The sequence below is a fragment of the Dermacentor variabilis genome, chromosome 1 (assembly GCF_050947875.1).
Source record: "Dermacentor variabilis isolate Ectoservices chromosome 1, ASM5094787v1, whole genome shotgun sequence".
Taxonomy (NCBI): Eukaryota; Metazoa; Arthropoda; class Arachnida; order Ixodida; family Ixodidae; genus Dermacentor; species Dermacentor variabilis.
Window position 1 is genome coordinate 67341564 of NC_134568.1, and position 27419 is coordinate 67368982.

At 47.5% G+C, this 27419-nt stretch overlaps 1 protein-coding gene across 8 annotated transcripts in view; it reads right to left on the reverse strand.

The window, feature by feature from the left end:
• The window catches only part of LOC142578924 (uncharacterized), a 158397-nt gene that overhangs the window by 12792 nt on the left and 118186 nt on the right, over positions 1-27419 (reverse strand). For 6 of the 8 annotated variants that reach the window (XM_075688674.1, XM_075688683.1, XM_075688667.1 and 3 more), the window contains 2 exons: positions 24319-24557; positions 12169-12204 (listed from right to left, as the gene is read on the reverse strand). The exons of 1 other annotated variant lie outside the window; for it this stretch is intronic. In XM_075688674.1, the coding sequence (XP_075544789.1) occupies positions 12169-12204; positions 24319-24557 (275 nt within the window). The remainder of the gene's footprint in view (positions 1-12168; positions 12205-24318; positions 24558-27419) is intronic. One more of the 8 variants, XM_075688648.1, reaches the window with a different exon arrangement.

Below are 27419 nucleotides of genomic sequence, written 5' to 3' on the forward strand. Positions count from 1 at the left end.
TCTGAAAGTCCACGTCTCGGACAGCTTCCCAAGATAGTGAAAAACCGGAATTTACTGATTTGCTACTCCAAGACCGCGTCGAATGCAAAACTTTACTTATTTCTTATTGTCTTTCTTTTTTTTTTGCAAATGAGTGTCGTAACTTGCACTGCGGAACATTCTTTGATAAGTTGATTGCAAGACTAACCCTTTCAATCGATAAATTGTTTGCACTGTGCAAGGCACACTGACATTGCAGTGTGCCTTGCACACGAAGTGCTTGAGTGTTTCAGAGCGCAGCTCTTAATGGTCCGTTCCTGTAACGAGTGGCAGTGTAAACGAGCGAATTAGCACAACAGTGAAAGATGAAAGAGCAAATGTGGAGCAGCAGATGAAAGACACGAGCCGCGAATGGCGGGCACGAATGAGAGCAGCCCCTTCAGTGACGAGTGCGCAGGAAACCAGTTTCATGCAAACCCACCCAACACCGATGCGCTCATATCTGGTCTCAGCCAGACTGCTAGTTTTGTACTACCGTCTGCTCCCATTAACTCTCGCTTGTGCTTGTTTCGTTTGTCATGGTTTGCTATCATTTTGTAATCTGATTGTATGCGCGATGCAAATTGTGTAGTACTTTCTGGAAGCCAAGTGGCACCAGCAATTACACTGGAACCTGCGACGAGTCATGCATAAAAGCCAAAGCGCTTGACCCGCAGATCAGATTTTCGACAATGCCGACTCTGCTACACGTCTCTCTAAAATTCTTTGCCTCAATATATTGCGAAATGAAAATAAGTATAAAGCTGCTCAAATTTCGCATTAGGGAGTATCGTAATCGTCGGTGAAACCAGCTTATAAGCTTCACACCACCATCAGCATGCTTGTACTGAGAATTGTGCATGAACGCGTCTGGTTGCATGGCCATTACAATGCACCGTTCAAACCGTCGATTACCATACATTGGGACTGAGACAACCAGGCAGGCGCTGTTAAATTCAAAAGTATCTTTCAGCCTCCAGAACACCCTAGCCTATTCCCACTGATATATCCCTGTTAGCATGAATGAAAAGCATGCAGCACTGACTGTGGGCCCGCAAATGGCACAGCGATGAGTCTTGCAAGCCGCTACCGTGACAGTCTTTCCACGAAGGGCAGATGCGGCGAGTGGTGGTTTTGTTAAATGCAAATTGTAATGTAAGAATCTGTCCAAATGGGGGTTGGGGTCAGATTTGTTCTGGCTGCTTGCAGGACCCTAAATTGCTGTTTGCGAAAACTCTATGAGAAATCTCAAGTTATGCATCCCGTGCCCGGAGTCACTTAGTGAAACGATTGAGTGCCATCCAAGCTTTCTTGTGGAACACGTGTATTGGACCACGAGGCCTTTTGCATTCTTGAAGCAGAGCGGCGATACTCTTTCGAATAATTAATGGTCGCAAGTAGTATGCTCTACACAGCAGTTTTCTCCGCTATCAGTATGCTTCACCGTATTACCCGGCAGTGCTGCAGTGAAGCTTACTGAAGCAAATCAGCCATTATGGAGTGCAAATAGACCCTTGCTCCACAAGCCATACATATTTAAAGAGACTCACTTTGCTAATTTTTACTCCTGCTTTTCAGGTGAAATGTCTTGTTTGACAGCATCTGCCAAAACAATGCCCTTTCGTCGGAGTGGGCATATCCGATGATGCGATAAGTGATCACATTGCCGTTAGGGGAAGCACACTTGCAGGGGCGCAATGAAATGCAGCGTTCTATATATAACGAATGTGGCAGTGAACGAGAGTTTGATGGATGCATAGTACATCGCTGCACTTTTGCATGAGATCTTCAAGATGATTTTAAAACCATTCGATGTAGACAATAGGTGGATAAGTTTGGCCGGGCATGTCCAATCACCATTTTAATTTTGATCAAAAAATATATTTTGCTGACCGAGAGCTAAAAAATATGAAATCAATATTAGTTTTGCAAGCAAAAAATATGTTCAAGAAAAAAGAAAGATGGAAGCGTCCAGTAAGTCAGAAGTGAATTTTGCAAAATCTGCATTTCAGTTAGTTCTCAAAGAAGGGTTGTGGCTCTGGCTAACAATATTTAGTGATAAAATGCAGGTCAACAGCATCGATTCTAACTAATTATTACAGAGTATCACCACTACAATGAGGAGGACAAATATTGCAAAAATAGAACGTTGCACAATATTGGCCAAAGTCCACATTTTTTTCCTCCACATCTATGAGAAGCTCGGTCTTCAAATTTTGTCAGCTTGTTGCTATTGAAGTCATTTAACTTTTAGGCAAATATCCTTGCCCTAGTCGGCACTAAAAATCTTGAGAAGCGTCAGAGCTACCGTGACGCTGTTTCCCCAACCACTTTCTTGGGTATTTATGTGTACTAGTAGAACCCTGGGAGTGTTAGCCAGCGCCACCACTCACAGACCTTGGCGGCGGACGTGGAACGTCCTTGTTGCCGCAGGCGTCACGAGAACGTGATCTTTTTGGGTGAAGGCAACTGGTCAATAAACCCACATATGCTACCTGAAGGCATCAATGTTGCCGGATTCGAGACCCTCGTTATGTAATAAACGAGAAGAAAGGGGGTTAACCGAGGTCCTGATTTTTATTAGTCATATCATGAGAAGCCAACAAACACTGACACCAAGGACAACATAGGGGAAATTACTTGTGCTTAATAAATGGAATGAAGAAACGATAAATTAATGGAAATTAAAGTGGTTGAAAAAACAACTTGCCGCAGGTGGGAACCGAACCCACAACCTTCGCATTTCGCGTGCGATGCTCTACCAATTGAGCTACTGCAGCGCTGTTTCCCCAACCACTTTCTTGGGTATTTATGTGTACTATAGTAGAACCCTGGGAGTGTTAGCCAGCGCCACCACTCACAGACCTTGGCGGCGGACGAACGTCCTTGTTGCCGCAGGCGTCACGAGAACGTTATCTTTTTGGGTGAAGGCAACTGGTCAAATAAACCCACATATGCTACCTGAAGGCATCAATGTTGCCGGATTCGAGACCCTCGTTATGTAATAAACGAGAAGAAAGGCGGTTAACCGAGGGGCCCGTTTTTTATTAGTCATATCATGAGAAGCTTTGTCTTTGGTGTCAGTGTTTGTTGGCTTCTCATGATATGACTAATAAAGATCGGGCCCCTCGGTTAACCCCCTTTCGTCTCGTTTTTATATATATATATATATATATATATATATATATATATATATATATATATATATATATATATATATATATATACACACATACTCTGCCATTGTACATTAGCCCCGTTTACATGAATGCGACAGTGGCGCATCGCATTTCCCAGCGCATTTGGGAAAGGCGATGCGACGCCGTTTACATGTAGCGCATTAACTCTCGCGAGAACGCAGCGCCGCAAGGTGTCGCATAAGGGAAGTGCAGCCGACTTCCGGTCTAACTGGTATCCGGTAGTGGGCGGAGTGCACGTTGGTGGCTGAGTGCCGAGAAATAGACAGTTTTGGTTTAGCGTACTCAACTTATAGCGTACACTATACGCTATAGTGTACACTATACGCTATAGTCTAGCGTACGCTAAGCAGCGCACGTTTTTTACAGTTTTAGTTGACCAGCGAGATCTTCGGATCTCAGAGGCCATATGCCGTCGTTGTGGCTATTTCCCGACTCTAGAGATAGGTAGCGCTGACATCTCGAATGTTTCTTTCGTTAGGCTTCGGCCCGTTCGAAACGAGCTGCGATCTCGAAAACACTACAAGGTTAGCCATAATACTCTGTCGTCGAAGCGGCCTGAGACTAAGCGAAAGCCGTTTACACAATCATTTGCTGCGAACGAAGTTCATTTTACAAAAGCAACGCCAAATTCAATTCGAAGCGGGCAGCCGCGACCGCCGCCATGTTGGTGGCCAATTCCTTCCCATCATTCCTAATGCGACGATCCTGCGTTTACATGCTCCGCGAGAGTCGACTCGCGCCCGTAAATCTACCCTCGCCTGGCGCACTAATGCGATGCGCCTTCCTAGCGCATTACTGCTGTTTACATGAATGTGATGCGCTATAAATGCGATGCGATGCGACGTTGTCGCATTCATGTAAACGCGGCTATTGCCAGAAATGCTAAGATTGTATTCCAAACACAGGGCCAATTGACTGCACAAGTTTTTATTTTGATTTCATTGAACTCTACAGGTCATCTCATGGGAGGTGAATCAAGGTCACATCCAGCAGTTTTGTGTTGAGGGTTTATATTTATGCGCTCTAGCTAAGGTGGCACCACGTTGGAGGTTGACTCGAGCTTGCATGGTTTTAACACCTGCGATTCTAGAGCATGCATTTTTCTAATACCCAGTGGCAGAAATCAACCATTTCATATACTATGTATATTCTTGTTTTACTGACCTCATGCTGCACATGTGTGCTGATAAAATGGTTTCCTGTGCCGTTACTAAAGGACGTACGGGACATGTGCATACATAGGGGCAACGCCTCCAGCCACTCGTAAATTTTTCCTATGCCATGTGACACATGGGCCAATTGTGGTTAGTGTCATCACTGATGGGGAGGGTGCAAATACACATTTCTATTTAAGTTATTACTGCACACATGTATCGACCATTTGCCTTTTGAAGACAAGTACTTCTTAGCAGGTTACCCCCACTTTTCCATATCGGGTGTCTGGCTTTCTGCCCTATATTGTGGGCTGATCCCAGAGTTAGTACAACCTAAGGAGGGAGCCATTCCTATGAATATGTGCTGCCTAAAAATGTGCGCTGATGAGGGCTGAACCCGATGATATTGCAGCAGAAAAATTTAAGCAGTCTGACACTCCTCCTACTCCCTTCATGCGAGAGGTGACACAATAGAGTGTCGTGCATTGACTCCGCCTCATTTTCACCCCTAACTTGCTCAGGAAGACATCGTCTTTGATCGACCTTAACAAGAGGTAGAATCACCATTCAACTTTTTTTGCCAGTGATACTTCTCCAAGCAGGACAAAAGCACGATGCTACCTTTCTGTAGGGATTGCTTCACCTCTATTTTCTCTTTTGCCTGAGCTCACCTAACATAATCATGTGAACTGCTCATGTGGCAAACAACATCTCCCAATGAGATGACACGGAGAGGTAAAAATTTGATTGCATCGAAACAGTGCATAGGTTATTCCTTCGTAGTTGTCATTCAGGATGCCTGCCCCATGGTGCTGTTGGCTCACTGCAAGTTCCACTGCACATTCCCTTATTGATCAAGTTCCTGTAAAAACCCGCATATAACACGAACCTGCATATAATAGAAGCTAGATTTTGGTATAGCAAATAGCGACAGAAAAGAAGGGGAAAAAATAAAAAAATAATAATAGAAGTTTCATCAATGTATAGTATATGAGGAAGGCAAACAGAACGATTGAGTCCAGAGCGAGTCACACTGAACTGCCTCCCATCGGCACCACTGCCGATCTTCTTTGCAGCTAAAATCACCTTCCTATTTAAGGCAGCCGAGTACTACTTTCACATTCCTGACATTTTGCTGTTTCACTCACAGAGAAAAAAATTCAATTTCCCGATAGCGTGCACTTCACATGGTTAGCACATTAGTTTGTGTGATGCCAAAGTGAATGCAAGCTGGCTATTTCAGCACGTTATGGCAACCAAACCCACGCAGCTTCTAGATTATGAGCTGTACTGAAGGCACTGGGCAGCGGGCATGGTGCTAGTGGATGAGAAGAAGACGACAAGGTGTGCTTGCTTCCCCGTTTCGAGATAGCACCGACCTGTTTTAAGCCTACCGCTGCAACCTAGAGCTAGTGCTGCTAGGCGAACACCCCCCGTTGCATTTGGTGGAGGTGCTGGGTTTCTCTTCAACATCCTGGAACTCCGCAGTCGGACGCTACTACCAGCTGTTACCATGGATGAACCGGGACCGTCCCAGGCTGCTGCTCCCGTGCCCCCGGCCATCGTCTGCTCTGGTGTTATCCGCCAGCGCGATCCGGCTATATTTAGCGGCACAGACGACCACGACGTGGAAGACTGGCTCGCCGAATATGACCGTGTAAGCGCCTATAATAAGTGGGACGACCGCGCCAAGCTGACAAATGTCATATTTTACTTGACTGACGTGGCCAACCTATGGTTCCGCAATCACGAAGCCGATTTTACCACCTGGTCGGCTTTCACGGCGACTTTGGCTGAGGTCTTCGGCCGTCCCGCAGTTCGCCGGCTTCGCGCTGAGCAGCGCTTGCGTGGTCGAGCTCAACGCCAGGACGAGACCTTCACCAGTTACATTGAAGACGTGCTCTCGCTCTGCAAGCGCGTCAACTCATCCATGGATGAAGCAGACAAGATCAAGCACGTCATGAAAGGCATCGATGAGCATGCCTTTCAAATGCTCGTCGCGAAGAGTCCCCGGACGATGGCCGAGCTCATACAGCTTTGCCAGCAGTACGACGAGCTGCGCAAGCAACGTGCATCAACACGCGCTGCTCAGCAGGACACTGCGGATCTCTCCCCGTTGGACTTCGGTCGCGACGCTGCCGACATCTCTGCTTTAATGCCGGAGATAAAGCAGTTCATCCGCCAGGAAGTCGCACGCCAACTCTCTCTGGCGAATAGCGCACCCGAGCCGTCGACAACCCTTGCTCCTTCGCTTCGTCACGTCATTCAGACGCAAGTTGCCGCGGCGCTGCCATCTGCCCCTCCTCCGCAGCCTGCAGCTGGACCGCTAACGTACGCTGACGTTGTCGCGCAGCGTTACACTCCTCCGGCTCCTGATTCCTACCGGGCCACCGGCACCTTCCATGTACCGCCGCCACCTTCGCGTCCGATAGTCGTCCCTTACTCGGCTGCTGGAGCCCCTGTCGTCAACCCGTGGCGAACACCTGATAACCGGCCAATATGTTATTCATGCCATTTTCCGGGCCACGTAGCACGATTCTGCCGCCGTCGCAGCCCCCGTTTACCTGACAGTGGGGGTGCCTCAAGCTACAGGCCTGCTCGACTTCCGCGTCAGGACCAATCTAACCTTCCTCCGGACACCTCTTACAGTCGCCTCCCCTTCGATTCACGCCGGTCGCCTTCCCCACGTCGCCGATCCATTTCCCCGATGGTTCGCCGACCCAGCCCAGCCCGAGAGGAAAACTAGCAGTCGCAGTTCCAGAGGCAAGAACTGCGTTTCCGTCGAACATTTCAAGGCCTCATTCTGCGCCGGCGAACGAAATTGAACTGTCCGTAGACGGCGTCACCGTACACGCACTTATCGACACCGGAGCCGCCGTTTCTATTATTAGTGAGAAGCTCTGCCGCAATTTGAACAAAGTGACCATTCCCCTTACCTCTCTTTCTCTGCGTACGGCAACCTCGCATCGCGTTCAGCCTTCAGCATCGTGCACAGCCCGGGTTGTCATTCAAAGCGTTATGCATGTTATCGAATTTGTCGTCCTGCCTCGTTCCTCGCACGACGTTATTCTTGGTTGGAATTTCCTATCTGTAAATCAAGCTCTTATCGACTGCGCTCGTTGCGAACTTACGTTATCAGTGCCGTGTTTTGACCCTGACGACCATTATTCTCCTAAAGTTGTTGCCGCCTCTGACATCGATATTGCACCTTTCTCCGCCGCTCTGGTTCCTGTGTTATGTAGCTCTGCTGCGAACTCATCTGTCCTTTTTACGCCGTCGACCACTTGTGCGCGCCGCCGGAACTTTCTTCTTCCGTTTGCTGTCGTCACTTTTTGCGAAGGTTCTGCTGCCCTTTACGTGTGCAATCCGTCCGCCTGCCCATCATCCCTACTCCGTGACGAGTGCCTGGGTACCGCTGAAGCTTTCGATAGCATTCTTCCGGCCACCATGTTCGGTGATACGGCATCACTTCCGATTTGTGCCGTAACTCCTCCCGCCGCGACCGATCCCCCTGTAGATGTCTTCGCTCGTGCCGTCGACGCAGAACTCACACCTGCGCAGCACACCGAAATCATCAAGCTCCTCCAGCGTTTTCGTGCCTCATTTGACATTGGCCAACCATCCTTGGGCCGGGCGTCCGCAGTCGTTCACCGTATCGACACCGGCCACCAAACACCATTGCGCCAGCGTCCGTATCGTGTGTCGGCCGCTGAACGCCGTGTCATCGACCAGCACGTTGACGACATGCTGGAGCGTGGCATCATCCAGCCCTCTAACAGTCCCTGGGCATCTCCGGTTGTCCTTGTTAAAAAAAAAGACGGCTCCATTCGGTTCTGCGTCGACTATCGCCGCCTTAATCGAATAACGCGCAAAGATGTCTATCCTCTGCCACGCATCGACGATGCCTTGGACAGTCTGCAGGGAGCGGAATTCTTTTCCTCGCTGGATCTACGCTCCGGGTATTGGCAAGTGCCAATGGCAGAGGCCGATCGCCAAAAGACAGCCTTTGTAACTCCTGATGGGCTATATGAATTCACCGTCATGCCGTTCGGCCTCTGCAACGCGCCTGCCACTTTCGAGCGAATGATGGATAGCATTCTTCGAGGGCTGAAGTGGAAAACGTGCCTCTGTTATTTGGATGACATTGTGGTTTTTTCCACCGACTTTGCGACGCACCTCAGCCGCCTCGAGCAAGTCCTTGCGTGCCTCTCCACTGCAGGACTGCAACTCAATCTGAAGAAATGCCACTTCGGCGCTCGCACACTTACTATTCTCGGTCATGTAGTTTCCAAAGACGGTATCCTCCCGGACCCCACGAAACTTAGCGCCGTAACTGAGTTCCCCAAACCAACCACCATGAAAGAGCTTCGCAGTTTCATCGGCTTGTGCTCATATTTCCGGCGCTTCATCCGTAACTTCGCCTCTATCATCGCCCCCTTGACGCAGCTTCTCACCGGCAGTTCTGACCTATCAGCCTGGTCCCCGGCATGCGACGACGCATTCCACGAACTGCGACGCGTTCTCACCTCTCCTCCAGTACTGCGACACTTCGATCCATCTGCACCAACTGAGATCCATACGGACGCTAGCGGTGTCGGGCTCGGCGCTGTTCTTGCACAACGCAAGGATGGCTTCGAAGAGTACGTCGTCGCGTATGCCAGCCGCACCCTTACCAAAGCCGAGGCGAACTACTCGGTTACTGAAAAGGAATGTCTGGCCATCATTTGGGCAATCGGAAAATTTCGTCCTTATGTGTACGGGCGTCCATTTGACATCGTGACCGACCATCATGCCCTATGCTGGTTATCTTCATTAAAAGATCCAACTGGTCGGCTCGCCCGTTGGGCACTGCGCCTGCAAGAGTACGACATCCGCGTTGTTTATCGCTCCGGCCGAAAACATTCAGACGCAGACGCTCTATCCCGGTCACCCCTGCCCTCCGGTCCTGTCCACTCGTCTATTTCCACACATGGAGCCTTCGCCCTCAACATTACCGACATGCCATCAGAGCAGCGCAAGGACCCATGGATCTCTTCGCTTATTGACTTCCTGTCTAGCCAGTCGCCAGCGCCAATTTCTCGGACGCTCCGTCGTCAAGCCGCGCACTTCATCATTCGGGATAACCTGCTGTACCGCCGCAACTACAATTCGAGCGGTCGCAAGTGGTTGCTTGTTATACCCCGACACCTGCGCCCTGACATCTGCGCCACGTTCCACGACGATCCCCAATGCGGCCACGCTGGTGTCTTAAAGACATACTCTCGCATCCAGCTTCGGTACTACTGGCGCGGTATGTACCGCTTCGTTCGCCAGTACGTCCGGTCCTGCCTCATATGCCAACGACGCAAGACGCCACTTCAACATGCCACCGGTCCCTTGCAACCTTTACCATGCCCCGCGCGCGCGTTCGACCGCGTCGGCATTGACCTATACGGTCCGCTTCCCAACACTCCAAGTGGCAACCGCTGGGTTATTGTCGCTATCGACCACCTCATGCGGTACGCCGAAACTTCAGCCCTAGCATCTACCACAGCAAAAGATGTCGCCAGTTTTATCCTTCGAAACTTGATTTTACGCCATGGAGCACCAAGAGAATTACTGAGCGACCGCGGTCGCGTTTTTCTCTCCGACGTCATTGCAGCATTGCTAAAGGAGTGTCGCATCATTCACCGCACCACCACGGCATATCATCCTCAAACTAATGGGATGACAGAGCGTTTCAACCGCACCCTTGGTGACATGTTGGCCATGTATGCTTCATCTGACCACTCGAATTGGGATCGCATTCTGCCTTTCGTCACCTACGCTTACAATACCGCCACGCAAAGCACCACTGGGTTCTCCCCTTTCTTTCTCCTTTACGGACACGAACCTTCATGCACTATGGACACGATTCTGCCTTACCGACCAGATGCTTCGGAGTGCACGACTGTTTCTCGAGCGGCTGCTTACGCCGAAGAATGTCGCCAGCTCGCTCGTTCGTTGACATCCCAGGACCAGTGGCGCCAAAAGCATCGCCATGATTCATCTACTGCGGCTACGTGCTTTGCTCCTGGCTCGCTGGTCTGGTTGTGGGTGCCCTCTACTCCTCCAGGCCTTTCCTCTAAGCTCCTCTCCAAGTACCACGGTCCTTATCGGGTACTGAAGAAAACATCCGCGGTCAACTACCTCATCGAGCCAACGGAAGCGCCTTCCGACCAGCGTCGTCGCGGCCAGGAAATTGTGCACGTCTCCCGGCTCAAGCAGTGCCATGACCCTTCTGTGTTTTCGTGCCCTTAGGTCGCCAGGTTGGCTACTCTTTCGGTGCGGAGTGATTGTACTGAAGGCACTGGGCAGCGGGCATGGTGCTAGTGGATGAGAAGAAGACGACAAGGTGTGCTTGCTTCCCCGTTTCGAGATAGCACCGACCTGTTTTAAGCCTACCGCTGCAACCTAGAGCTAGTGCTGCTAGGCGAACACCCCCCGTTGCAGAGCCTATATGCTAGAGAAGGAAGAGAATGACACTAGCCAGGCAGCAATAACGAAACCAAAATATCAGAGGCCGAAATTTGGGATGCTAAAAATTGGAAAAAGTTCTCATATTATGTGCACGTTCTTACGGTACTAATCTGCGATCCACTAAGTAATTTGTTGTCGCATCTTCTCCACTCTGTTCCTAATGAACTGCACACAGGACATGTGCTTAAGTCCTGATATCAAATTACGCACTTCAAATTATGTGACAATGTCCCACTGTTCTGTCACTGCACCCTTGCACAGATTTTGCGATACCTGTCCTAGAACATGTCCAGTGTTTGCACTGCCAAGTTTTGTCTTTTGTCAATCCTCACTTTCCGAATTATCATCCTGGGGCATTTTGGCCTCGTAAAGAAAAAAAAAGAAAAAAAAAGGAACCTGCAACCACAAGCATGCATGGAGCCCCTGTGTCGCAGCAGTGCTACTGTTTATTCGGCTATATTTTTTGCTATGTAATAGCAAAACAAAAGAAATGACCCAACATGCTTCCCAGATTACATTACTTCAAGTCCATAGACTTAACTTGGGAAATTTGAAAGAAAATCAAGGATGGTCTTTTGTACCACTAACTTAACAGTGAGCATAAACTTGAGTGTTTCTCATGATTTCTTTAATGTGACTAGGGCAAAGATACTGGTCTGAAGTTTTAATGACTTTCATGGCAACAAGCTGACAAAATTTGAAAAGAGTGCTTAAAGATCTGGAGAAAAAAATCTGGACTTTGGCCAAGATTGTGCAATGTTCCATTGTCAATACTTTTTTTCTCACTATCAAAGCTTTGATACTCTGTGATAATTAGTTAGAATCAATGCTATTGGTTCACAGTCTACTACAAACTATTTTCAGAGCTGTCACCACAACAGTTTTTCTTTGGGAGCTAACCAAAGTGCGCATTTGGCAAAATTTGCAGAAAGCACATCTGATTCGCTGGGCACTTCCATATTTTTACAGCAAAGCTGTTTATGGCAGGGTTCTCTGAAATTTTCATGTGCGGAGCAAAAACTATCATCATCAGCAATGGCTTGTGCCACCACTCGCGCATTCGCCGTCATTGTCTTCTTCCACAGCTGGCTCTGTTGCCGCTCATCATGCCAGCGCTCCCCATGCTGACCATCCCTTTCTGAAGGTGCTGACGGCACTGGCCCACTGCCAGTCGGTGCAGTGATTTTGGTCTCAAATTCATTGCCTCAATATATCGCGAAATGAAAACACGAATGTATATAATGAATGTCTATAACAGCAATGAATGAAAATATATAAAAATAAATGTGTGTGCGTACCTTTCGTTCTTGAGTTCTTTGTCAGGACACTTCTTGCTGGCAAAAATTAAAATTGATTTCATTTTTCTTGGCTCTCAGACAGCAAAATATTCTTTTTTTAACCTAAATTAAATATAGACACCGGACATGGCCGGCCAAACATATCTGAACACACCCAATAATTCGATATACGAGGGTAATTAAAAAAATATACACAATGTTGACATAACTCTTCTTACATTGTTCATGCTAACCTCTATTGTTATGCTGCCGTGGTCATGCTATGAAAGTTCGAGCCTAATTCCTTCATTAGTTTTCCTTTTGTTGCACATAGAGCATGGCCGCTCCATTAGAAGTTTGCACCAAAGAGGAACAACAAGTGATCCAGTTTTTGTGGTCAGAAGGTGTATCAGGGGCCACAACCCATCAAAGACTTTAGGCATAACATAGGGACAGTGTCTTGCAGCAATGGAGTGTCTATGAATGGATGGCAAAATTAAAAAATGGTTGCACAAGTGTTATGCATGACAAAGGAGCCGAACGACCATCTACAGCCACAAATGATGACAACATGGAGCATGCATGTAACATGGTTCTGTTAGACGAGTAACCGTTGATGAAGTGGTACATCGTCTGCAAATTAGTCACGGTTCTGCCTACAAAATCACCCACAACATAAGTGGGTTTTGTGCTGTTATCGCCTGCCTGTGTGCGGCGTGTAACGTCACGACAGATAGCTGGACAACCACTGCGAGTGCCAAGCTACTTGTGACACGTGACGTCCCCAGAATGTATATTATCGGCCAGCACAATAAACGGGGGACTTTTCCCTTTCGTCACCTGGAGCGCGGCTCGTCGACTGTTCCTTCCGACACGCATACGCGACACGCTCACATGCCGTGTCACCACATGGTGTCAGAAGTGGGCGGTGGTCAACTATCTCGCTGAGGCTGTGGACGGTGGCATTTCCAGAAAATGGCAAACAAGCCCGCAACGGTAATCCCCGGGCTCCAGCAGCCACCACCGCTGGACTTTGACAAAACGTCAGAGTGGCCGGCGTGGATCGACCACTTCGATGACTACCGCTTCGCCACAGCTCTCAACGAACGTTCAGGAGAGGCCCAGGTGCGCACGCTACTTTACACAATGGGACGCCAAGCCCGCGAAGTCTTTGCTACATTTGAGCTGACCGACGATGAAGCAAAAAGTTACGATGTCGTCAAGCAGAGGTTCGACAGTCATTTCGTCAAAGAGCGGAACATTGTTTATGAAAGTGCCTGCTTTCACAGACGCCAGCAACGACCAGAAGAGTCGGTGGATCAGTTCGCAACCGCACTTCACGTGCTGGCAGACCGCTGCGACTTTGGGGATATGAAGAAGAGACTCATCCGGGACAGGTTTGTCGTCGGGCTCCGGGAAATGCAACTATCCGAGGCCTTGCAGATGGATCCGCAGCTAACATTGGCTACGGCGCTGGCCAAGGCTCGCCTCAAGGAAACCGTGCGTCAGCAGCAGCAGAGCCTTCGACCGGAGGGTGCCCACATCGGGTGCCCGCCAGAACTTCAGGACCAAGGTGCCATCGTGGACGCCGTAGGCCACCAGAAACGCCCGCAGCACAAAGAGGGACGGTGCCCCTACTGCGTCGGCGACGCGCACCCGAGGTCGACGTGCCCAGCCAAAGCTTCCAAGTGCCACTAGTGTGGTAACAAAGGACATCTTGCGAAAGCCTGCCTTAAGAAAGTTGGGTCAGCGCAAAGAAAGGTACGCGTCTCGGCTGTCGAACATGGTACCGGGGAAACTTTCATTGGCGCGATTGACGCGGCCGGGAAAGCACGCTATGTGCAGGTTCTGATAAACTCTGTGCCTATCTTTGCTAAAGTTGATTCGGGTGCAGAAGTGTCGGTTCTACCTTCTACATTTCCAGGATTGCCCACCCACCTGGATAATGCAGACGAGGTGCTACAGGGGGCTGGCGGGAACAAGCTCAATGTTCTAGGCAAATTTGTCGCAGAGATTGCGTGGAAACAGAGGACTGTCCGACAAACATGCTATGTCGTTAGCCCTCTTCGCGACGTACTTCTCGGGCTGCCAGCTTTAGAGGCTTTAGGTATCGTTAAATTTGCCGACTCGCTAACTGCAGACAAGCAACGGTATGAGACACTTTTTCCGCGCATGAGTCGTAGTCTAGGCACTATTCCAGGAGAATACACAATCAGGCTACAACCGGGCGCAATTCCACATGCCATAACCGCTCCGCGGCGAGTGCCGATTCCGCTCATGGAAAGGCTAAAGCAGGAAATCGAGAGACTCGTGCGCATGGGAATAATTAGAAAGGTAGACGGCCCCACGGATTGGTGAGCAGGATAGTCCTGGTAACTAAACAGTCGGGGGAACTGAGAGTATGCGTCGACCTCACAAAGTTAAATAAGTGCGTCGTTCGTGAACGCTTCACGCTACCTACGGTCGAACAAGCATTAGGCTCTCTGGCGGGTGCGAAATGGTTTTCGAAGCTTGACGCCTTCTCGGGGTTCCATCAAGTCCGACTAAGTAGGGACTCTGAAGAACTAACTACGTTCTTGACTCCATTCGGGAGGTACTGTTTTACCCGACTACCGTTCGGAATTACGTCCGCTCCGGAGTATTTCCAGAAAAGGATGTCAGAAATCCTATGTGGCCTGCCAGGCGTTGTCAACGTCATGGATGACATTTTAGTGTTTGGTAATACGAAAGCCCAGCATGACGAACGTTTAGCTGATGTTATGTCATGCCTAGCTAGCGCAAACGTGACTCTGAACAAAGAAAAGTGCCTGTTTGGCGTTAATAAACTGAGATTTCTGGGCCATATTCTGAATGAGAATGGAATTGAGCCTGATCCAGCGAAGGTCAGCGCTATTAAGAATCTAAACGCACCGAAAAATGTCACCGAACTGAGAAGCTTGCTCGGCATGGCCAATCACCTAGGTCGCTTTTTGCCTCACCTGGCGCAAACTACCGCTCCGATGCGTGCTCTTTTGCACAAAGATAGCGAATGGGTCTGGGGGTGTGACCAAGCAAAAGCGCTGAACGAGCTAAAGGAGCTCATTTGTTCTGCGCAGTGTATGGCCATGTACGATGCAACGCTTCCTACCATCCTTTCAGCGGACGCATCCTCTTTCGGACTGAGAGCTGTTCTTTTTCAAACGCAGAAAAACGGTCACCGTAGACCAATAGCTTTCGCGTCTCGTTCTCTCACGAACACAGAACGGCGATACTCCCAGATAGAAAAAGAAGCACTAGCGCTCACGTGGGCAGCCGAAAGATTTGACGAGTACATCCGTGGCCTAAACGTTACCTTTGAAACTGATCACAAGCCTTTAGTGTCTTTACTGGGCCAGATGGCCATTGATGATATGCCCCCTCGAATTCAACGCTTCTGGCTACGCCTTATGCGCTATCTTTTCACGGTCCAGTACGTTCCCGGCAAATCGCTAGTCACGGCCGACACCCTCTCGCGATCCCCTGTAGCAGGCAGCGATTCTGAAAAAGGCTTGAGTGTGTCAGATATCACAGCGTACTCTAAGGCGTGTTTGCTTGGCTTGGAAACGGGGGACAATTTTTTATCCAGAGTGAGAGAATGTCAAATTAATGATCCCGTTTGCAAACACCTGCGCAGACTGTGTAAACCCAATTGGCCAAGGAAACCGAATGTTCCTTCTTTCCTCATGCCTTACTGGCAAGATAGAGCATGCCTTAGCATAATTGATGGTCTCTTGTTGAAAGGAACAAGGCTTGTAATCCCACAGTCTCTAAGAACGGAAGTGCTGTGTAGACTACATGATGGGCACCAGGGTATCGTGCGTTGTCGTAATATTGCTAAAGGTTCTGTCTGGTGGCCAGGATTGAGCACCGATCTGGCACAGTTCGTGAATCAGTGCACTGTTTGCGCACGACATGCCCAGCAACTGGCCGAGCCCATGATAGCAACCGCAACACCATCGTTTCCTTGGGAGAGAGTGGGAGTAGATCTGTGCGTAATCAACGGCCAGGCATATCTTGTCGCCGTGGATTATCTTTCACGTTACCCTGAGGTAGCCACTCTTCCTTCCACAAAGTCGGGAACGGTCATTGATAGACTGAAAAGTATTTTTTCTAGGCATGGAATCCCTGAGTGCGTGGTGACCGACAACGGTCCTCAGTTCGTGGCGACTGAGTTTGAACAGTTCGCTATGTCATACAGGTTTCGCCATGTCACCGTGAGTCCGAGGCACCCGCAGGGCAACGGGGAAGTAGAGCGAATGGTTCAGACGGTTAAGCACCTCCTTCTAAAGTCTAAAGACCCTTATCTGGCATTGTTGGCTTACAGGGCGACGCCCGGCATTCTTGGGGTCAGTCCTGCGGAAATACTTATGGGTAGGCGACTGAGGACAAGAGTCCCAATGCTACCATGTCATCGAAATCCGGGAAAAAGTAGCCCGAAAGTCGTGGCCAGAGACCAGACGGTGAGACGGCGGCAATGCCACTACTACAACCGACGCCATCGGGCCAGACGGCTTCCCGAGCTAAAAGCCGGTGACTTGGTCTGGGTGACAGACATGCAATCCAAGGCCACAGTCCTCGCACGAGCACCGAAACCGCGGTCATATGTAGTGCGAACAGACGACGGCGTTTGCCTCCGCCGAAACAGGAGAATGCTTAACCGTCTCCCGAAAGAAAGGGCGCACATGGAAACTTACGAATTTCCAGAAACCGCGGAGCAGCCAAGCGCGGCACAATTGGCTCATAGCCCAGATGGCGCGACTGCAACAGATTCAGCGGGGCCTCCAACTCGCGCAGTGGCCAGTGGTGACCCCACTCCCACTGTAACACGGTTTGGTAGACTGGTGAAGAAACCCATCCGACTGGGCTTTAATGAGTAGTGCTTTGGTGTTTAGTGTTCAGTGTTTTTCTAGTACAATATATGTTCTCTGTCTTGTATTTTCGAATGTTCTTGTGTGGTGAAGAAATCCATACGACGTGACTTTGAGTGGTTTGCTGTTCTGTTTTTTTTTTCTGGTATAACATATTCTCTACCATGTATGTGCGAATGTTCCTGTCCTTGAAAAAGAGGGATGTGCTGTTATTGCCTGCCTGTGTGCGGCGTGTAACGTCACGACAGATAGCTGGACAACCACTGCGAGTGCCAAGCTACTTGTGACACGTGACGTCCCCAGAATGTATATTATCGGCCAGCACAATAAACGGGGGACTTTTCCCTTTCGTCACCTGGAGCGCGGCTCGTCGATTGTTCCTTCCGACACGCATACGCAACACGCTCGCATGCCGTGTCACCACAGGTTTCATATAGTCTCTGCAAGATGGGTCCCAAAACAACTGACAAAGATGCATAAACAAATGCGCCTGGACATCTGTCAAAAACATTTGGATCGCTATGGTAAGGAAGGTGACGGCTTTTGAAGACACAATAGTCACTGGTGATGAAATATGGATCCATCATTATGAGCCGAAGAGTACGGAATGGAAACATCCACAACCGCCCAGCAAGAAAAGTTCAAAACCCAACCATCCACAGGAAAACTGATGCTTACCATTTTTTGGGACGCAGTAGGCCGAGTACTGGAATATTATTAGGAGAGTGGCACAACAATAAACAGTGCACGTTGCAATGAAATGCTTATTGACAGGCTAAAGCCTGCAATTCAAAGTAAACGCCGAAAGGTGCTGTGTTGTTGCATGACAATGCCCATCGACATATTGCTACCCACACTACAGCAATGCTTGGGAAACTCAAGTTTGAAGTAATGGCTCCTCCTCTGTATACTCCTGATCTTGCCCCCTTCTGACTACCACTTGTTCGGTCCACTCAAAGAGGCATTAAGAGGCCGTCGATTCACCTCGGAGCAAGTGAAGGACCCGGTGGTGCATGCATGGCTCAATGCTCAGCCGATAACTTTCTATTCTGAGAGCATCAGGAAGCTCGTGCAACGATGGAACAAGTGCGTTGAAAAGCAAGAGGACTACATTGAAAAATGATGTTAACGTGAGTTTCCTATCTGCATTGCAATAAAATTTATAGCTACACTGCGGATAATTTTTTACTTACCCTTGTATACTAGCATCATACATATGGGATTGACTGTATTCAAGCGTCAAAAAAAAGTCCATTGTTATAACTGGGTTGCATGAAAAAGAAACAGAGAGGACGAGCATCAAAACATTTTAGACAGAAAGAAGTTCATTTGAACTCATTTATAGCATCACCACTTTTAACAATACTCGGATGCAACAATGAGCAGCCGCTGGCACTATGAGCCTTTGTGCATATTCTATGGTAAAATAAACTGCTCACTATACAATATTCCTAGGCCATGTTATTAGAGCTTTAGATTAGGGTGCCCGAGCATTAAGAGATGCAAACCACCGGGCGTACAAAAGAATGCAAAGGGGCTACAATGAAGTCTGCATCCTCCAGCACTTAGGTACTGAAATGTAGACTTTCTATTGGTTATAAGAATTAAACCTGGCTACTGGGTGTCTATGCCCAAAGTAAATAAAGAAAGAAAATGCCAGCTGCCATGCATGGCGCACCTTCGTTTCACCCATTGTATCGCCGGCCTCGCATGCCTCTTTCCCATCACCCTACTACCCCTGAAACACGAGTCGACTGCATTGACTCGTGCTTCGAAGGGGTGGAAGGGGGACGGGGGAGAGGCAAAGCACACAGGCGGGAGCAACAAAGGCATGTAATGACGTGCTTTTTTTAATTTTCCAGGATTTCGCTTTATTATTTCTTCCGGCTCAGACACCCAATCCACATTTAAATAACTTGTAAGCAATAACATAGCATGGGAGCATTGTAGTAAGCAGTTCGTTTTACCAAAGAAAACACAGACAAGTTCATAATGCCATGGCTGCTTGTTGTAATACTGGTATATCGCGAAAACCAGTACACTGCTATAAGTGGGTTCAACTGAACCTATGGAGCTTTGCCGATTGCTGATGACATATGTGTTGATACCTACTGTTGACAAGTTTTCATTCATTTTTTGACTTGAATGATTTGTAGAAGGCGACATTTTCCAATAGAACACAGGCTGTCTGTCCAAGATGTGTGTCACAGAGCCGCTCCCAGCAGTGCAATGTTAGCGACGTGATCAGGCTTTATGCAAATGGGCCTCACGAATTTTATAGGGCTGCATGCAGCATTATTGTTCACTTTCCTGACCTAATGAGTTGCTTTTGTAATATGGATGTGATATCCACATTTGCTTCTTGAGGGAACAGTGACACGGTACAATCATGATTTTGCTTGTATTTGTGCAAGTTCCGTTTACTCATAAAAAATTTCACACAAGATATCAGCTTACAGCTGTTAAGTGGCACGAAGAGTGCAACATTAACTGCCGTTTTAGAACAGGTAATATGTACAGCCTCGTCCACTCTTAGGGTGAACACGGCTCACCGTGGCCGCGCTCCGCGGGGCGCCAGTGCGTCCGGCGCGGCGGCGCATCAAAGTGAAGCGGCGCAGGCGCACACGGACCCAGGGGAGGTGCTTCGCGTCGTCTGCTACAGGGCTGGAGCGCGTCGCCTCTTGATTTGCTGTAAAGTACACTTCGCTACACCCAGGTGACTGAGTGCCCAAGGCAGCATTGCGGGAAGCCACACTTCCCTAACTGGAGCATTTTCCAGCTGGTTCCGTCTACAGCTTGTGAACAGCCTGCTTAATCAATATACATAAACAGAAACAAGCTTCTCACCACATAAATCACTTAGCATGTTTTTTATAAGTGATGAGGGTAAAAATACAATCATTTTTTTTTACGCTTTTTATTAGGCTGGGGCCATATTATTTTACTCTCGCAGCAGTCGGTGTAGTGCGTACCAAGAAACCTATTAGGCGCACTCTTGGTTGGAGTAATCATGTGATGAGCCTAGCGTGCCGTTTCGCGCATGGCTTGATGCTAGAACAAATGTGCTTAATTGACTTAAGAAAACGACCTAAACCCGCTATAAATTTTGCAGAAAGTTAGAGAGCGATTGTTCAATCACGCATCACCATGTTTGCCATGGATTTTACCATTGAGCAGGGCAATACTATTACTTCGACAGCAACTAAGAAGTGGTATCCGCTGATTCGCACTCTTTTATTGACGCGTTAATGTCGCTGGTAGGAGAGCATGGAGCGTTTTACGCGATGTAGCAAAGTGCTCTCCCTGGTATAGCAACTGATTTCGCGGCAATTTCATTTACTCCTCCTTTTCATCTTCCTACATCCTATAAAAGAACTAAATTCATTTTTGTTGTCACAGTTTGGGTAAAATCACGGAAGCGGTGACGGTCTTCTGACGGCTACCTGACGCTAGAAGTCGCATTCTCATTTACAGGAATCGTCGGTCAACTATTTGATTACGTTGATTAGGTGAAGTAAAACATGTGGTGCCGACGTTTTTTTTTTTTTTTTTTTTTCCTCCTTGGAGTCAATGCACGCCGCATGCGAATGCTGTTTCCGTCGGTTTGAATAGGTAATTGGAGTGGAAAATCTATAATCTACATATCTGTTTTCTAGCTTAAATTACGTCTTGCCGGGTAATTAGGTCGTTATTCACTTCTATTTCATTTCAGTACTTCCTCGGAATGGGCCATATGCATATTCTCACTAGCTTATAATAATTTGTTAATTCTGCGGTATACGTCCCGAAGCGCCATATGGCATCTGAGTTACGCCATAGAGGTGGGCATCGAATAAATTTGGAGATTAGGAGGAATTTATTTCTTTTTCTTAGGGGGTAGGTGGGGATGGGCTGGGCTGAGTGGGTGAAACCCAAATATGAATACGGCACAGGAACCCTTGCCGCGAACAAGCGATGCTGTTGCCGTCGTGGGGATGTGGCCGGTCCGTGTGTTAGAAGAACACGGCCAAGATATTTAAACCGGCGGTCGTGATGCCGGCCCGGTGTCGTCTGCCCACCGCATGCCAGTGGTCTGCAAACGGGCTCGCCATTTGTAAAAGTTAAGCCCACCCCAAGCCAGATTGCTGTGGTCGAGCCAGTCTACTTTTTAACTGACCATGAGCGTCAGCCCAATCAACCGCCGAGCCCCGCCCCCTCTTTCTTTTGCTTAGGTCATGCTACCCCATCTTAGCTTAATATGATGATGTGGTGCAGCCGACGACTACTCAACTGAGTGACTGGCCGCTCCGGAGTTAGATTCTGGGATGACTCGCCAAATCGAAAGACACCAGAGGTGTTTCCATTAAACGCATTTCCGTCGACTTGCATGATGAATCGCATGTTGTTCGGTTGCTGGTTGCCATGGCACTTCGGCGATAAAAACGCTGTAACAGTGCAGGATAATTTCATTTCCCTGGTGCACTTTGGAAACTATCCATGTCGCGGGTACTGAAAAAAGAAAGACGCCGCATCGTAGATCTATGCCTACAAAACTATGCTCAACGCATTATATCGGAGATGACAAAAAGGCCACTGAAAACTGTAAATAGAATCGTCCATGCTTACAAGAAGCATGGAGCAATTGCGGATGCTCCCCGTAAAGCCCGGCAAAGAGTGACCATTGATGCGGCGGCTGCTGCGAAGCCGACCTCCACCGTTTGAGAAATTAAGAACAGCCTCAGGCTAGGTGACGTCCCTGACACGACTATCAAGCGTCTCCTCTACGCCCCAGCCTAATAAAGAGCGCGAATGAAATGACTGTATTTTTACCCTCATCACTTATAAAAAACATGCTAAGTGATTTATGTGGTGAGAAGCTTGTTTCTGTTTATGTATATTGATTAAGCAGGCTGTTCACAAGCTGTAGACGGAACCAGCTGGAAAATGCTCCAGTTAGTGAAGTGCGGCTTCCCGCAATGCCGCCTCGGGCACTCAGTCACCTGGGTGCAGCGAAGTGTACTTTACAGCAAAGCAAGAGGCGGCGCGCTCCAGCGCTGTAGCAGACGACGCGAAGTACCTCCCCTGGGTCCGTGTGCGCCTGCGCCGCTTCACTTCGATGCGCCGCCGCGCCGGACGCGCTGGCGCCCCGCGGAGCGCGGCCACGGTGAGCCGTGTTCACCCTAAGAGTGGACGAGGCTGTACTTGTGCTACAGCATAGATTCCAGTATGTGAGCTTTGTGGTTGTGTCGGCGACTAATGATGTGGACCCTGAGACTGCACCATCTCGGAGGCCACACTGAGGAGTGGCACTGGGCTGTGAGTGGCTATGAGCAGGGCCCAAATTCTGAAACGTTCGCCTTCCGCGAAACTATCGCCTTGGCCACGTCTCTGCCAACGGCACGCCTTGATTGGCTGTTTTAGTAAAACTGGAAAATAAACAGCGCCATCTAGTAGTTCCGGCCCACATCATTTTAGCGTCATGGTGTCAATGGGTGCTTTCGCCATAAATTGAATAAACAAACACGTCCTTTGGCGCCTTTTGGCGTTCGGTTGGTGGTGGAGTGTACTAGAGATAAGATAGGTGGTAGTTTATAGTAGTCTTCTTGGTGGCATCTTACATGCGTTGTTTCGTGGGGATATTTGTTGATTCATTTAAAACAGAACATTTCACACTTCTTTATTCAACTTATTTTACCTAAAGCGGCCATAACCAAACGAAGTCAGTGCGCAGAACCCTTACTGCGACCACTACACTCGCAAATAACACACCCGAGCCGCTCTGCACTCACACGGTGCGCTCTCTCATGTGATGTGAAGCGTTCGACAGCGCGTCTTGGTAGTGCATGCTGACATCACGGGTAAGCAGTAGCTGCGGACTCATGGTTCAAGCAGGGTGGTTGATACAAATACAAAAGAAATACAAAAGAAACAGCATCGAAAAAAAAGCAACAATAATATAGGCTCAGAAAGGTTACTTCACAGTTTTATCACATGCTTTGGTAAGGAAGTTCCATTCACTAATGGTTCTCGAGAAATAAGAAAACTTAAATAGGTCTGTGCAAGCAAAATGTGGGGTTAGCGCATTTTCACTGTGGTGTCGGGTGGGCCTGCTAGTTAAGGGTGACAAATATGTTGATGCATCTACTGCTAGTTTGATTTCCAAGAGTTGGGAAAGAAATTCTAAGCTAAATTTTTGTCTTCGTACCTGTAATAGGGGAATGCCATTTGCTTGCATTAAATCAGAAGGTGAGGCTAATGTGGAAAATTTATTAAAAATTATCCTTACGACCTTTCTATGAATACGTTCAAGACTATCAATGTTGCGCTTAGTATGAGGATCCCATATAATGCACACATATTCCAGTCTTGGCCGCACAAGAGCAGTATTGCAGAGGAGCTTAACATTAGTGGGAGCAGTTTTAAGTTTATGTTTAAGGACACAAAGCTTGCGGAAGGCACATGAGCAAACATTATCAAGATGAAGATTCCAAGACAGGTCTGAAGTGAGTGTCACACCGAGATAGTTATAGCAACTTACTCCTTGTAATGGTGAAGACCCTAATATGTAGGTATATGACAGTAAATTTTTTTTTTGCGAGTTACTGGAACGCAGACACATTTGCTCGTGTTAAGGGTCATTCACAGCATTAATGTGTATTGACCAGACTAGTGTTGAGGTTATTGTAATCGTTAGTGGAACTAATTTCTTTACACGAAACACAATTAACAGCAAACAATCTTAATTCTACACCAGGGCAAACTTTGCATTTCACAATTGGGGTCTGAAGCCAATACCTAAAAAGTTGATTAATTAAACATAACTAATCCATTAGTTAAGGGGAAAAAAAAAATAGCCAGAGTAACTCTAGACCAGTGCCAACATTATGCATTCGGTTCAACTTGCGTCCGGAGTGCCTTTCATCTTAAAAATTTTGGCTCAAGTTATGTGGGACAACCTGTATATGAACACATCATGCACATGTGACTATAAGTAGTCAGCTAGGGGGAAAAAACTTTTTTTCCCTTAGTAAACCTTGGTGGCAATAATTAATGACCAGAAGATTTTGAGGCCACAAGCACAGCGCAGTCACAGTGCACATAAGACAGTCTATAGCCTGCTTCAATGTAACCAGTTTACACTGTAGTCAAACCAGTTCTATGATGAACCATCTTAAAGCTGTGCATTGTGATAATGACGCATATAAAAACTGCAAGCACCATGAGCATGAAACCCAATGTAACACTAGCTAAGCACAAGGCAGTTTCATAATAGTAGGCAATCATAAAAGGAGTGATAGTGTCCTACCCAGAGCGCCTGTGACCTTTCTTCTCAGCAACAAGAGAAACATCGAAGCCAGTCTCCTTGACAAAGACTGCAGTAGCAGAATGATCCCACCTGCAGCCATTCCTGGGGCACACGAATGCCAGAGACATGCGATGGGCACAGGCTGGAAGGCTTGCAAGCTCGGGAGGCAGTGGTCGCAGATAGGAGCAAAGCACAGTGCTTCGGTTGCCATAGTCTATATAGAGGACCCTGAAACGCCGCTGCATGAAGTGAAATGTCAACACAAGCCAGATGCACAATGCCTTTGAATGACTGAAACAAAGTGACTAATGCAGACCTATCAGCCCACATTACCAAGAAAAATTAACACTTACATATGGCTGAAGTTGCACACCTTGTACACATAATAATTCTCACATAATTTATGCCACTCATTTCCTGCTTTCCATGTATTATCCCAACACATTCAACTTATGTTACTTAAGAATTATTGGGACTTCAAACTGTGTCTAAAACAATATATGCCCAATTATATAGGGTGTCTCCCGTAACTTGAGCCAAACCTTAACAATATACAAATGCCACGTAGCTGGACAGAACCAAGGTAATGTTTGCCGTCACTTGGAGGTACTACCCAGATTATTTTTTTCATTCCGTCTAATTACATAATTAGTCTTAATTAATTATTCATCATCATCGTCATCAGCCTGGTTATGCCCACTGCAGCGCAAAGGCCTCTCCCATACTTCTCCATCTACCCCGGTCATGTAGAAATTGTGGCCATGTCGTCGCTGCAAACTTTTTAATCTCAACCGCCCACATAACTTTCTGCCGCCCCTGCTACACTTCCCTTCCCTTGGAATCCAGTCCATAACCGTTAATGACCATCGGTTATTTTCCCTTCTCATTACATGTCCTGCCCATGCCCATTTCTTTTTCTCGATTTCAACTAAGATGTCATTAACTCGTGTTTTTTTCCTCCCCCAATCTGCTCTTTTCTTATCCCTTAACATTACACCCATCATTCTTCCTTCCATAGCTCATTGCGTCGTCCTCAATTTAAGTAGAACCCTTTTCATAAGCCTCCAGGTTTCTGCCCCATACATGAGTACTGGTAAGACACAGCTGTTATACACTTTTCTCTTGAGGGATAATGGCAACCTGCTGTTCATGATCTGAGAATGCCTGCCAAACGCACCGCAGCCCATTCTTATTCTTCTGATTATTTCAGACTCATGATCCGGATCTGCCATCACTACCTGCCCTAAGTAGATGTATTCCCTTACCACTTCCAGTGCCTCGCTACCTATCGTAAACTGCTGTTCTATTCTGAGACTGTTAAACATTACTTTAGTTTTCTGCAGATTAATTTTTGGACCCACCCTTCTGCTTTGCCTCTCCAGGTCAGTGAGCATGCCTTGCAATTGGTCCCCTGAGTTACTAAGCAAGGCAATATCATCAACGAATCTCAAGTTACTAAGGTATTCTCCATTACCTCTTATCCTCAATTCTTCCCAATCTAGGTCTCTGAATACCTCCTGTAAACACGCTGTGAATAGCATTAGAGAGATTGTACCTCCCTGCCTGACGCCTTTCTTTATAGGGATTCTGTTGCTTTCTTTATGGAGGACTACGGTGGCTGTGGAGCCACTGTAGATATCTTTCAGTATTTTTACATATGGCTCGTCTACACCCTGATTCCGTAATGACTCCATGACTACTGAGATTTCGACTGAATCAAACACTGTCTCGTAATAAATGAAAGCTATATATAAGGGTTGGTCATATTCCGCACATTTCTCTATCACCTGATTGATAGTGTGAATATGGTATATTGTTGAGCAGCCTATACGGAATCCTGCCTGGTCCTTTGGTTGTCTAAGGTGTTCCTGATTCTATTTGCAGTTACCTTAGTAAATACTTTGTAGGCAACAGACAGTAAGCTGATCGGTCTATAATTTTTCAAGTCTTTGGCATCCCCTTTCTTATGGATTAGGTTTATGCTAGCGTTCTTCCAAGATTCCGGTATGCTCGAGGTCATGAGGCATTGCGTGTGCAGGGTGGCCATGCAGTTTTTCTAGAAAAATCTGCCCACCATCCTTCAACAAATCTGCTGTTACGTGATACTCCCCAGCTGCCTTCCCCCTTTGCATAGCTCCCAAAGCTTTCTTTACTTCTTCCGGCGTTACTTGTGGGATTTCGAATTCCTCTAGACTATTCTCTCTTCCATTATAGTCGTGGGTGCCACTGGTACTGTATAAATCTCTATAGAACTCCTCAGCCACTTGAACTATCTCATCCATATTAGTAATGCTATTGCCGGCTTTGTCTAGATCTTAATGCATACATCTGATTCTTGCCTATTCCTAGTTTCTTCACTGCTTTTAGGCTTCCTCCGTTCCTGAGAGCATGTTCAATTCTATCCATATTATAGTTCCTTATGTCAGCTGTCTTACGCTTGTTGATTAACTTCGAAAGTTCTGCCAGTTCGATTCTAGCTGTAGGGTTAGATGTTTTCATACATTGGCGTTTCTTGATCAGATCTTTCGTCTCCTGCAATAGCTTACTGGTATCCTGTCTAACGGAGTTACCACCAACTTCTATTGCACACTCCTTAATGATGCCCATAAGGTTGTCGTTCATTGTTTCAATACTAAGGTCCTCTTCCTGAGTTAAAGCCGAATACCTGTTCTGTAGCTTGATCCGGAATCCCTCTATTTTCCCTCTTACTGCTAACTGATTGATCGGCTTCTTATGTACCAGTTTCTTCCATTCCCTCCTCAAGTCTAGGCTAATTCGAGTTCTTACCATCCTATGGTCACTGCAGCGCACCTTGCCGAGCACGTCCACATCTTTTATGATACCAGAGTTAATTATTCAACTTCTCAAATATTATAATTAGAAGAAAGTGTCAATGAGAAAATTGCAAAGCAACATGAAAAACTCCCAATACACCTTTTTGTTGCTCAATACCTGCTACATAAAAGTGTTTTTTCAAGCATGAAATTCCGCGAATACATGCAAAATCGCAGCGCAGCTGGCCGATCAAGGTACTTTGCATGCATTCGCAAGCTTCCGATGCATCTGACACTAGTCATGCGAAATCTGGCGAAAGTAAATGT